Raw genomic sequence first — 12447 nt, 5'->3', positions numbered from 1 at the left:
GTAGTCAAACAAAAATTAATCATATTAACAACAGTATCAATATTAATAACAATTCCAACATAGCAGTGATTAGAAATCCCTCATTGACATTATCATTACAGCCATTTATAAAAAAAATTAAAATAAAAACATTAAAAAAAATTAAAAATAGTGTCCAATATTTTCAACAAAGAAAAATAAGTCATATTTTAGGTTCATTTAATAGTTTGCCATGATGGACTGTTATATAACTGTAGTAATCCAGCATTGCACAATCACACAAAACAAAACACACTCTGGCTGTTTTGTTGTCGAGGTACCCCACTCCATTTCTGGTGACGTCACCCCCCTGGATTATAATCCAGCACTTTTATAGATCGATTTGCTCTTCTTCTGTGGTTTCATCCCACGGCTGTGCGAATCAGACTCGACCCGCTCCTCCACGACACGCCAACCTTTTGACTGACAACTCTCTGCGCCAATAGCCTTCGAGACCCTCCCTCGGCGCCCTGCCCATAAACCAATCAGGACGAGAATGGGGCGGAGCCCGACGTGGGCCTGGCATTCAGGCTTGGTTGCGGAGGAAATGCCCAGGATGGGATACTGTGAGTTTTACTGGACACATTTATTCATATTTTTCATTGCAATGTCATTTATTTATTAATTCTATATACTCGCTTGGAACGTCAGCGGTGATATTTGTAATGTCCTCACGGCGACGGCGCTACATGTTTGCTTACGTAGCTAAAATGCTTTGTAAAGTAGTCCAAGCAGTAGAGAACAACGGTGATTTTCGGACTATTGTTACTATTGTTAATAATTCTACTCAGTCAGTGATGCTACGTTGATAATATTAGATAAGCACTCCATAGCTGCTTTGCCACTCGTCTTTTTAAGTGTATTAATATCACTAACTTGCTCGCTTTTAAGTTACATTCCCTCAATTATTTAGCTTGTAGGCATCAGCAATGTTTTTAAAACATGCAGTGTTTGAATTTGGGGCAAAACTTGTTTTACAGGACTAGTTTTTGTTGTAACCCACCTGCATTGGCTTTTGTTTTGTTTTTCAAAATAGTAATGTTTTAATATTATTTCATTGCAGATACTGAAAGAATTGATGCTGGACCACAAGTGGACGTTTAAACGGATACTTCTCGCCTGCCACACCCTTTCAAAAGCAAAATACCTATTATTTTTCTTCAAAATAACGGAATGGATTTGGAGAAGATTTAAAGTGGATGTTGTTGCCAAGTGACGTGTTGCCAAACGCTTAAGTGTCAACTTTGCCAACTTTTTTTCTTCTTCTTCTTCCTGAGACCACATCAAGTCAAGAAGAAGGGAATTTATTATAACTTGGAGGCAAAATGGATCAAGCCAGCGGCGGGGACGACCCTAGTAAACCTTCTAAAAAGAGGTCCAGTGAGGATGAAGGCAGGAATAAAAAACTGGTAGGTATTTGTTCGGAGTCTTAGTCCAGAGATTTATTGTCGTTATTGCATTAGTTTTGTAATCCGAACTACACTGATATTGTTTCTCAATCGTGTTTTTAGTGCAGAATGACACTGAAATAGCCATCGCTGCGTAATCCGCCCAAAGTGCACTGCAGCTAATAGATATCATAGTTGCACTAAAGAAATGGAGGACACAACGTCCACAGTCTCCAAAAACAATTTAAAATGTGGACTCGTCAGACCACAGAACACTTTTACACTTTGCATAATTCCATTTTAGATGAGCTTGGGCCCAGCGAAGCCGGAAGCGTTTCTGGGTGTTGTTGATAAATGGCTTTGGCTTTGCATAGTAGAGTTTTAACTTGCACTTACAGATGTAGCGACAAACTATAGTTACTGACAGTGGTTTTCTGAAGTGTTCCTGGGCCCATGTAGTGATATCCTTTACACACTGATGTCACTTTTTGATGCAGTAGCGCCTAAGGGATTGAAGGTCCGTAATGTCATCGCTTACGTGCAGTGATTTCTCCAGATTCTCTGAACCTTTTGATGATATTACGGACCGTAGAAGGTAAAATCCCCAAATTCCTTACAATAGCTGGTGGGAGAAATGTTGGTCTTAAACAATTTGCCCACGCATTCGTTCACAAAGTGGTGACCCTCGCCCCATCCTTGTTTCATGGAAGCTGCTTTTATACCCAATCATGGCACCCACCTGTTCCAATTAGCCTTCTTCTTCCTGAGACCACATCAAGTCACGAAGAAGAGAATTTACTATAACTTGGAGGCAAAATGGATCAAGCCAGCAGTGGGGATGCCCCTAATAAACCTTCTAAAAAGAGGTCCAGTGAGGATGAAGGCAGGAATAAAAAACTGTTAGGTATTTGTTTGGAGTTGCGTGCAGTTGATGCAACGAGAGTCTTAGTCCAGAGATTTATTGTCGTTATTGCATTAGTTTTGTAATCCGAACTACACTGATATTGTTTCTCAATCGTGTTTTTAGTGCGGCATGACACTGAAATAGCTATCGATGCGTTGCCATCGCTGCGTAATCCACCCAAAGTGCACTGCAGCTAATAGAGTTCATAGTTGCACTAAAGAAATGGAGGACACAATGTCCACAGTCTCCAAAAACAATTTGAAATGTGGACTCGTCAGACCACAGAACACTTTTACACTTTGCATAATTCCATTTTAGATGAGCTTGGGCCCAGCGAAGGCGGCTGCGTTTCTGGGTGTTGTCGATAAATGGCTTTGGCTTTGCATAGTGGAGTTTTAACTTGCATTTACAGATGTAGCCAAAAACTATAGTTACTGACAGTGGTTTTCTGAAGGGTTCCTGAGCCCATGTGGTGATATCCTTTACACACTGATGTCGCTTTTTGATGCAGTACCGCCTAAGGGATTGAAGGTCCGTAATGTCATCGGTTACGTGCAGTGATTTCTCCAGATTCTCTGAACCTTTTGATGATATTACGGACCGTAGAAGGTGAAATCCCTAAATTCCTTACAATAGCTGAGGGAGAAATGTTGGTCTTAAACAATTTGCCCACGCATTCGTTCACAAAGTGGTAACCCTCGCCCCATCCTTGTTTCATGGAAGCTGCTTTTATACCCAATCATGGCACCCACCTGTTCCAATTAGCCTTCTTCTTCCTGAGACCACATCAAGTCACGAAGAAGGGAATTTACTATAACTTGGAGGCAAAATGGATCAAGCCAGCGGTGGGGACGCCCCTAATAAACCTTCTAAAAAGAGGTCCAGTGAGGATGAAGGCAGGAATAAAAAACTGGTAGGTATTTGTTTGGAGTTGCGTGCAGTTGACGCAACGAGAGTCTTAGTCCAGAGATGTATTGTCGTTATTGCATTAGTTTTGTAATCCAAACTACACTGATATTGTTTCTCAATCGTGTTTTTAGTGCAGCATTACACGGAAATAGCTATTGATGCGTTGCCATCGCTGCGTAATGCGCCCAAAGTGCACTGCAGCTAATAGATTTCATAGTTGCACTAAAGAGGTGCAGTGTTTTAACCTTACGCTGCCATCTGCACTAAGTGTGCATCATGTGAGGATCCCTTTCAATTTGTTCCCCCCTGAAAGTACTGCCTTGTTGTGACAGTTGCTTCGCCAGTGTTTTTCGTAACACAAGTTTGTTGACTCATGGCTTTTGCGGCGGGATTTTGTCTGTGGCAGAAGTGCTCTGTAAATGAGGCCTGGGCCGATAACAAATTTTGCTTGACCATATTTTGACCAACGTATTATTGCCATTATTTTTATGAGACCAAATAACCATTGATGTACTGATAATGCATAATAATAGTAATGCATGTGTATCCTTTCAAATGCAATAAACTTGTATTTATCATCTACTTTAACACTGTAATTGGAATGAAAATATTTAGATCTCCAAGTTAAATAAAACATAATAACATTAAAAAATACTTTGTCTGTTCGCAGCATTTTGCGCTTGAATAAAAATGACAACCAAAAGCAATACAATGTCTTAAGGAGGGGATTGGTGGGGGCTTCAAATATACTCAACCATACCAATAAATAAAGTATTGACAAAGAAAGAGGAGAGGGCCTGGGAGTATGCCTATCCAGTCTACATGTGTTTTGTGGATTTGGAGAAGGCGTATGGCCGCGTCCCTCTGGAGATCTTGTGGGAGGTGCTGAGGGAGTACGGAGTGAGGGGAACCCTGCTGAGGGCCATCCAATCTCTGTACAACCAAAGCGAGAGTTGTGTCCGGGTGCTTGGATGTAAGTCGGATCCGTTTCCAGTGGGGGTTGGTCTCCGCCAGGGCTGCGCTCTGTCACCTATCCTGTTTGTGATTTTCATGGACAGGATTTCTAGGCGGAGTCGTGGCCATGGCGGAGAGGGTATACGTCTCGGGGGGCTAAAGGTTGCGTCACTGCTGTTTGCAGATGATGTGGTCCTGATGGCACCTTCGGTTCGTGACCTTCAGCTCTCACTGGATCGGTTCGCAGCCGAGTGTTCAGCGGCTGGAATGAGAATCAGCATCTCTAAATCTGAGGCCATGGTTCTCAGCAGGAAACCGATGGTTTGTACAGTCCGGGTAGGGGACAGGACTCTGTCCCAGGTGGAGGAGTTTAAGTATCTCGGGGTCTTGTTCACGAGTGAGGGAAAGATGGAGAAGGAAATCAGCCGGAGAATCGGAGCAGCTGGGGCAGTATTGCAGTCTCTCTGCCGCATTGTTGTGACGAAACGGGAGCTGAGCCAGAAGGCAAAGCTCTCGGTCTACCGAACTATCTACATTCCTACTCTCACCTATGGTCATGAAGTGTGGGTAATGACCGAAAGAATAAGATCGCGGATACAAGCGGCCGAAATGAGTTTCCTCAGAAGGGTGGCTGGCATCTCCCTTAGAGATAGGGTGAGAAGTGCAGTCACCCGAGAGAGACTCGGAGTAGAGCCGCTGCTCCTTCGCTTGGAAAGGAGCCAGCTTAGGTGGTTCGGGCATCTCGTGCGGATGCCTCACGAGCGTCTCCCTAGGGAGGTCCTCGTTGCACGTCCCGCGGCAGGTCCTTGGCCTGCCGCGGGGTCAAACTTTCTTGTTTTTGTCAAAAGTCTTGCAGCCGCATTTTGTACCAACTGTAATCTTTTAATGCTAGACATAGGGAAACCCGAAAATAATACGTTACAGTAATCGAGACGAGACGTAACGAGCGCATGAATAATGATCTCAGCGTCGCTAGTGGACAAGATGGAACACATTTTAGCGATATTACGGAGATGAAAGAAGGCCGTTTTAGTAACACTCTTAATGTGTGACTCAAACGAGAGAGTTGGGTCGAAGATAATACCCAGATTCTTTACCGAGTCGCCTTGTGTAATTGTTTGGTTGTCAAATGTTAAGGTGGTATTATTAAATAGATGTCGGTGTCTAGCAGGACCGATAATCAGCATTTCCGTTTTCTTAGCGTTGAGTTGCAAAAAGTTAGCGGACATCCATTGTTTAATTTCATTAAGACACGCCTCCAGCTGACTACAATCCGGCGTGTTGGTCAGCTTTAGGGGCATGTAGAGTTGAGTGTCATCAGCATAACAGTGAAAGCTAACACCGTACTTGCGTATGATGTCACCCAGCGGCAGCATGTAAATACTAAAGAGTGCAGGGCCAAGAACCGAACCCTGGGGAACTCCGCACGTTACCTTGACATAGTCCGAGGTCACATTGTTATGGGAGACGCACTGCATCCTGTCAGTAAGATAAGAGTTAAACCAAGACAAGGCTAAGTCTGACATACCAATACGTGTTTTGATACGCTCTAATAAAATATTATGATCGACGGTATCGAAAGCGGCGCTAAGATCAAGAAGCAGCAACATAGATGACGCATCAGAATCCATCGTTAGCAATAGATCATTAGTAATTTTTGCGAGGGCTGTCTCTGTAGAGTGATTTGCCCTGAAACCGGATTGAAAAGGTTCACAGAGATTGTTAGTCACTAAGTGTTCATTTAGCTGCTGTGCAACAATTTTTTCGAGAATTTTGGAAATAAACTTCAGCTTTACAGAAGCCACGTCCGTTCTGAATGCAATCTTTGTGTCTTGTGGTATCGATGTCTACTGCGACTCATAGCGTTACCAGATCAGTCGTAGCAAAGATACTTACAACCGTCTCGTGTGTAGGTGTGCGGTATTTATTTCTTCAGGCCCTTTCAAGCAGAGGCCACAATTTGAGTCAGCAACCGAGAGTGTTGTTAGGTTATCCTCTCCCTGGTTGTTCTTATGTCAACATTGTCTGTTATGATGCAAAACATTTCAAACCTTTAACAAGGCGCCCTCTTTTGTCTTCCCTTTCATGTGGCGGATATACTGTACCACTGTAAATCATATATGTGGTGAATGCGAGCAGCTGCGCACACACACACACACACACACACACACACACACACACACACACACACACACACACACACACACACACACACACACACACACACACACACACACACACACACACACACACACACACACACACACACACACACACACACACACACACACACACACACACACACATTCTTGTATTTGTTGCCTTCTTGAGACTTCCAAAAAAGCCTACCTCTTTATGACCACCCTTTCTAGATATATAAAGATTTGTATTTACAACATTAATAATACATACATACTATGCAAATATAAAAAAGCTTGTTGTGAAACATTAGTTGGAATTTCACAAGAAAAAGGTCACAATTTCACAAGAAAAACGTAGAATTTTGTCAGTATTATAATACAAGTTGTAATTTTACTCAACGCAAGTCAAAAGAAAAACTGAACATTTGTGCAACATTATGATAAAAGTTGGAATTTTACTCAATAACAGTCGCAATTTTACAAGAAAAGCTTAAACTTTTGGCAATTTTATGAAAAGAGTCGTAATTTTACTCGACAAAAGTCACAATTTTATAAGAAAACTTTAAAGGCCTACTGAAACCCATTACTACCGACTACGCAGTCTGATAGTTTATATATCAATGATGAAATCTTAACATTGCAACACATGCCAATACGGCCGGGTTAACTTATAAAGTGCAATTTTAAATTTCCCACGAAACTTCCGGTTGAAAACGTCTATGTATGATGACGTATGCGCGTGACGTAAATCGTTGAAACGGAAGTATTCGGACCCCATTGAATCCAATGCAAAAAGCTCATCTCAAAATTCCACAGTATTCTGGACATCTATGTTGGTGAATCTTTTGCAATTTGTTTAATGAACAATGAAGACTGCAAAGAAGAAAGTTGTAGGTGGGATCTGTGTATTAGCGGCAGACTACAGCAATACAACCAGGAGGACTTTGAGATGGATAGCAGACGCGCTAGCTGGCGACCTCACTTTGACTTCCTCCGTCTCCGGGCCGCCGACCGCATCTATGATATGCTGTTGCTAACGACGCCATTGAAGCTAACTTAGCAACGGGACCTCACTGAGCTATGATAAAAACATTAGCTATCCACCTACGCCAGCCAGCCCTCATCTGCTCATCAACACCCGTGCTCACCTGCGTTCCAGCGATCGACGGAAGGACGAAGGACTTCACCCGATCATCTGTGCGATCGGCGGCTAGCGTCGGATAGCGGGTCTGCTATCCAAGTCAAAGTCCTCCTGGTTGTGTTGCTACAGCCAGCCGCTAATACACCGATCACACCTACAACTTTCTTCTTTGCAGTCTTCATTGTTCATTAAACACATTGCAAAAGATTCACCAACACAGATGTTCATAATACTGTGGAATTTGGAGATGAAAACAGAGCTTTTTTGTATTGGATTCAATGGTGTCCGAATACTTCCGTTTAACTATTGACGTCACGCGCATATGTCATCATACATAGATGTTTTCAACCGGAAATTTAAAATTGCACTTTATAAGTTAACCTGGCCGTATTGGCATGTGTTGCAATGTTAAGATTTCATCATTGATATATAAACTATCAGACTGCGTGGTCGGTAGTAGTGGGTTTCAGTAGGCCTTTAAGGCCGATGACAAACGAGTGACGGACCATAGATGGTCCCTGTGCCGCGTTTTGGGCAACCCAGCTGTAGAAGCTAACTGTTAATGGCCACTATAGTTTTAGTAGCGTAGTGTATTTCTTCATCCTATGGTCACATATGGGACGCGGGTTGTCTTAGCACCAGCACCAGAAGTCGTAAAATCAGCTGTTTACCTGGCGGGTTTTTTTCGGGGATGAATAGGGAAGTCCTTCTTTAGCTGCCGTCTTGTTTTATCATATATTGCTGCCTTTGCACCTGTCAATGTTTACTTTTGTATGCACAAACAAAAAATCCTGATTTTGGAGCAATGTTCACGGACTCAAGTATTTGGCTCTCTATTGGATGCAATGGTTTTCAGTATTGGGACCATGATTTTGGTCCTAACTTGTTTACCGGTCCTCATATGAAAGGTACTTTTCCTTGATGTCTCAAGAAGGGCAGAAGTACAAGATCACATGCACGCACACACACACACACACACACACACACACACACACACACACACACACTGAAAGCAGCTGAACAAATTGGTTTTCTACCCAAAATTTCACAACAGTTGACTTTTCTAGTATCCAAAATATTTCTGACACTTATACTTTAACTGAACTGTGTTTGCAGAGTGGCTCCGCCGCTCTTAGCCTTAACTTTAATTGACTGTAATGAACCCCAGTTGATACCACAGTCTTGAAAACGTTGAGATTTCAAGCTGGGGCTTTTGCTACGTTGCTATGGAATTAACTTTTTTCCCATAACCTCGCACTCTTGGTGATGTGTTGCAAACGTAGCCTTACACGTTGTAATCACCGGGTGTGTTCCTGCAACATTTTAGAAGCAGGGGGTAGTGCGAACAGCTGCAGGACAGGAAATCACCGAGGAAAGTAAAATGCCATGTGCTTCCAAGAGCGATCATGACATAACTTTGCAACTTTGGACTTCTCAATCCTGACTCCCTACTTTTGGAGAGTCTGCATGACCTCACTCTGTAAATCTCCATGTGTAGATTTCCCCTTTTTTCACCCCTCTAAAGAGGAACATTTCGAAACATGTTGAGTTGTTGCTGCAGAGGAAGTCGTTTTTCACCCCAGGGTGTGTCCGTGATCCGTCATCGCTTGCTTATCCCGCACTTTTTAATACGTACATTCAAACTTGTTACTCGACGTAGCAGAAACATTACAGGTGATGTTTTAAGTTTCACGTTTACTTTTGGGTTTTTTTATTGAATAACGTGGACACGGGACACGATGGTTGGAAAGACCACACTATTGGGGAAGTGAACCAGATGATATTTATATACAAGCCTGTGGTCGATCCAGCAGATAGCAGAAGTGACAAAATATTGTTTCACAGCACATTACTTTATGTATATACTAGTGCTGTGCGATATTGACAAAAATATATCCTGATATAGGTAATATTAATTTATATCTTTTCTCAAAATTATATAAACACACATTAAATGATATAAACACTACTCAGTGGCCTAGTGGTTAGAGTGTCCGCCCTGAGATCGGTAGGTTGTGAGTTCAAAACTCCGGCCGAGTCATACCAAAGACTATAAAAATGGGACCCATTACCTCCCTGCTTGACACTCAGCCATACTTGCCAACCTTGAGACCTCCGAGTTCGGGAGATGGGGGCGGGGGGTGGGGGTGTATATTGTAGCGTCCCGGAAAAGTTAGTGCTGCAAGGGGTTCTGGGTATTTGTTCTGTTGTGTTACGGTGTGGATGTTCTCCCGAAATGTGTTTGTCATTCTTGTTTGGTGTGGGTTCACAGTGTGGCGCATATTTGTAACAGTGTTAAAGTTGTTTATACGGCTACTCTCAGTGTGACCTGTATGGCTGTTGATCAAGTATGCTTTGCATTCACTTATGTGTGTAAAAGCCGCGTATATTATGTGACTGGGCCGGCACACTGTTTGTATGGTGGAAAAGCGGACATGACGACAGGTTGTAGAGGACGCTAAAGGCAGTGCCTTTAAGGCACGCCCCCAATATTGTTGTCCGGGTGGAAATCGGGAGAAATGGTTGCCCCGGGAGATTTTCGGGAGGGGCACTGAAATTCGGGAGGGATTGGCAAAAGGGCTGCAAAAACATTGATTGATTGATTGATTGATTGATACTTTTATTAGTAGGTTGCACAGTGAAGTACATATTCCGTACAATTGACCACTAAATGGTAACACCCGAATAAGTTTTTCAACTTGTTTAAGTCGGGGTCCACTTAAATTGATTCATGATACAGATATATACTATCATATATACTATCATCATAATACAGTCATCACACAAGATAATCACATTGAATTATTTACATTATTTACAATCAGGAGTGTGGAGGGGGTGGGGGGTGGGGGGGGGTGGGGATATGGACATCAAGTAGTGGACATAGAGAGAGAGAGAGAGAGAGAGAGAGAGAGAGAGATCAGAAGGCATAAGAAAAAGAATCTGCATTTGATTGTTTACATTTGATTATTAGCAATCCGGGGAGGGTGTTAGTTTAGGGTTGTAGCTGCCTGGAGGCGAACTTTTATAGCGGTTTTGAAGGAGGATAGAGATGCCCTTTCTTTTATACCTGTTGGGAGCGCATTCCACATTGATGTGGCATAGAAAGAGAATGAGTTAAGACCTTTGTTAGTTCGGAATCTGGGTTTAACGTGGTTAGTGGAGCACCCCCTGGTGTTGTGGTTATGGCGGTCATTTACGTTAAGGAAGTAGTTTGACATGTACTTCGGTATCAGGGAGGTGTAGCGGATTTTATAGACTAGGCTCAGTGCAAGTTGTTTAACTCTGTCCTCCACCTTGAGCCAGCCCACTTTAGAGAAGTGGGTAGGAGTGAGGTGGGATCTGGGGTGGAGGTCTAGAAGTAACCTGACTAGCTTGTTCTGAGATGTTTGGAGTTTAGATTTGAGGGTTTTGGAGGTGCTAGGGTACCAGGAGGTGCATGCGTAATCGAAAAAGGGTTGAACGAGAGTTCCCGCCAGAATCCTCAAGGTGCTTTTGTTGACCAGAGAGGAAATTCTGTAGAGAAATCTCGTTCGTTGGTTAACCTTTTTGATTACCTTGGTTGCCATTTTATCACAGGAAAGGTTAGCCTCTAGAATGGAACCTAGGTAGGTGACCTCATCTTTCCTGGTGATGACACTGTCACCTACTTTTATGGTGAAGTGATTGACTCTCTTAAGTTTGATGTGGGACCCAAACAGGATGGATTCTGTTTTACCCAAGTGGATGGATAGCTTGTTGTCAGCGAGCCAGGTGCAAGTTCTACAGAGCTCAGCACTGAGGATTTTCTCCACCTAATCGATGAAATCAATTAAAATCGATTATAAAAATAGTTGGCGATTAATTTAGTCATCGATTCGTTGGATCTATGCTATGCGCATGCGCAGAGGCTCCTTTTTTTAATTTAAATTTTTTATTTTAAATTTGTTTTTTTTATAAACCTTTATTTATAAACTGCAACATTTGCAAACAGCTGAGAAACAATAATAAAAATAAGTACGGTGCCTGTATGCTGCTTTTTTTTCAATAAAATACTGAGAAGGATAGAAATGTAGTTTGTCTCTTTTATCTGATTATTAATCGATTAATCGAATTAATAATCGACAGATTAATCGATTATCAAATTAGTTGTTAATTGCAGCCCTAGTTGGCAAGTATGCACTCAGCATCAAGGGTTAGAATTGGGAGTTAAATCACCAAAAATGATTCCTGCCCTCACCTCCCAGGGGGTGAACAAGGGGATGGGTCAAATGCAGAGGACAAATTTCACCACACCTAGTGTGTGTGTGACAATCATTGGTACACTAACATTTAACTTTAAATAAATGCCAATTTCACTTATGCTTTCTCCTTCCAAAACATATTTTATACATAAAAATTACAAAATGATTAAAAAGTAAGAAAGCATTTTTAGTGCCAGCCCGTCTTTTCGACAATGTATGCTAAGGCCATGTCGGCACATTTATTTAAACATGGCATCTATAATTTTTCGGTGTCTGCGGGATTGCTTGTCGTGTAATTTGGATTTTTTTTTATGGTACATGGATGTTTTTTTATAATACCCACAAAGTTCAGTGAGCATGTTGTGTAATGTGTGACCATTTTGTGTTGGTCGGATTTCCTTTTTTGTTTGTTTTGTTGCACCATGACTCAGGAAAGTTGTTTGTATTAGGTCATTTAAGTAAATGCTGTGCACACTTACATTCAGAGCAAAATTAAAGTTCATTAACCTTAATTTTTCACGTCGCCCGCTAATTGGTGACATCATAGCAGCACCAAAATTGACAGACTATTAATGAATGCAACTTCCTTGTGGGTTAGATTCCTTATTAAACTCGTTACATCTTGCGGGCCAAATTGCATAAATCAGCAGGCCGTAGTTTGGACACCCCTGTTATAAAGTGATCCTGCCAACTACTGGCCTGGCATGCATACTGCATTGTTTTTGCAGTGTGCAACGTTTTAGTTTAATCCAAAGATGTCGTGTAAACT

At 42.2% G+C, this 12447-nt stretch overlaps 1 protein-coding gene across 3 annotated transcripts in view; it reads left to right on the top strand.

Annotated features, from left to right (window-relative positions):
• Positions 1–530: 530 nt before the first annotated feature.
• Positions 531–12447, top strand: part of diaph2 (diaphanous-related formin 2) — a 1018926-nt gene continuing 1007009 nt past the window's right edge. The window contains exons 1-2 of one of the 3 annotated variants that reach the window (XM_062039765.1): positions 531–584; positions 1082–1427. In XM_062039765.1, coding sequence (XP_061895749.1) covers positions 1344–1427 — 84 coding nt within the window. In that variant the 5' untranslated portion in view covers positions 531–584; positions 1082–1343. Of the gene's footprint in view, positions 585–641; positions 766–1081; positions 3224–12447 lie in introns of those variants that run through there. The other 2 variants (XM_062039764.1, XM_062039766.1) reach the window with 2 other exon arrangements.

This window comes from Entelurus aequoreus, linkage group LG28 (genome assembly GCF_033978785.1).
Source record: "Entelurus aequoreus isolate RoL-2023_Sb linkage group LG28, RoL_Eaeq_v1.1, whole genome shotgun sequence".
Taxonomy (NCBI): domain Eukaryota; kingdom Metazoa; phylum Chordata; class Actinopteri; order Syngnathiformes; family Syngnathidae; genus Entelurus; species Entelurus aequoreus.
Note: the sequence above shows the minus strand (reverse complement) of the source record. Positions and strands in the feature narration are given on the sequence as shown.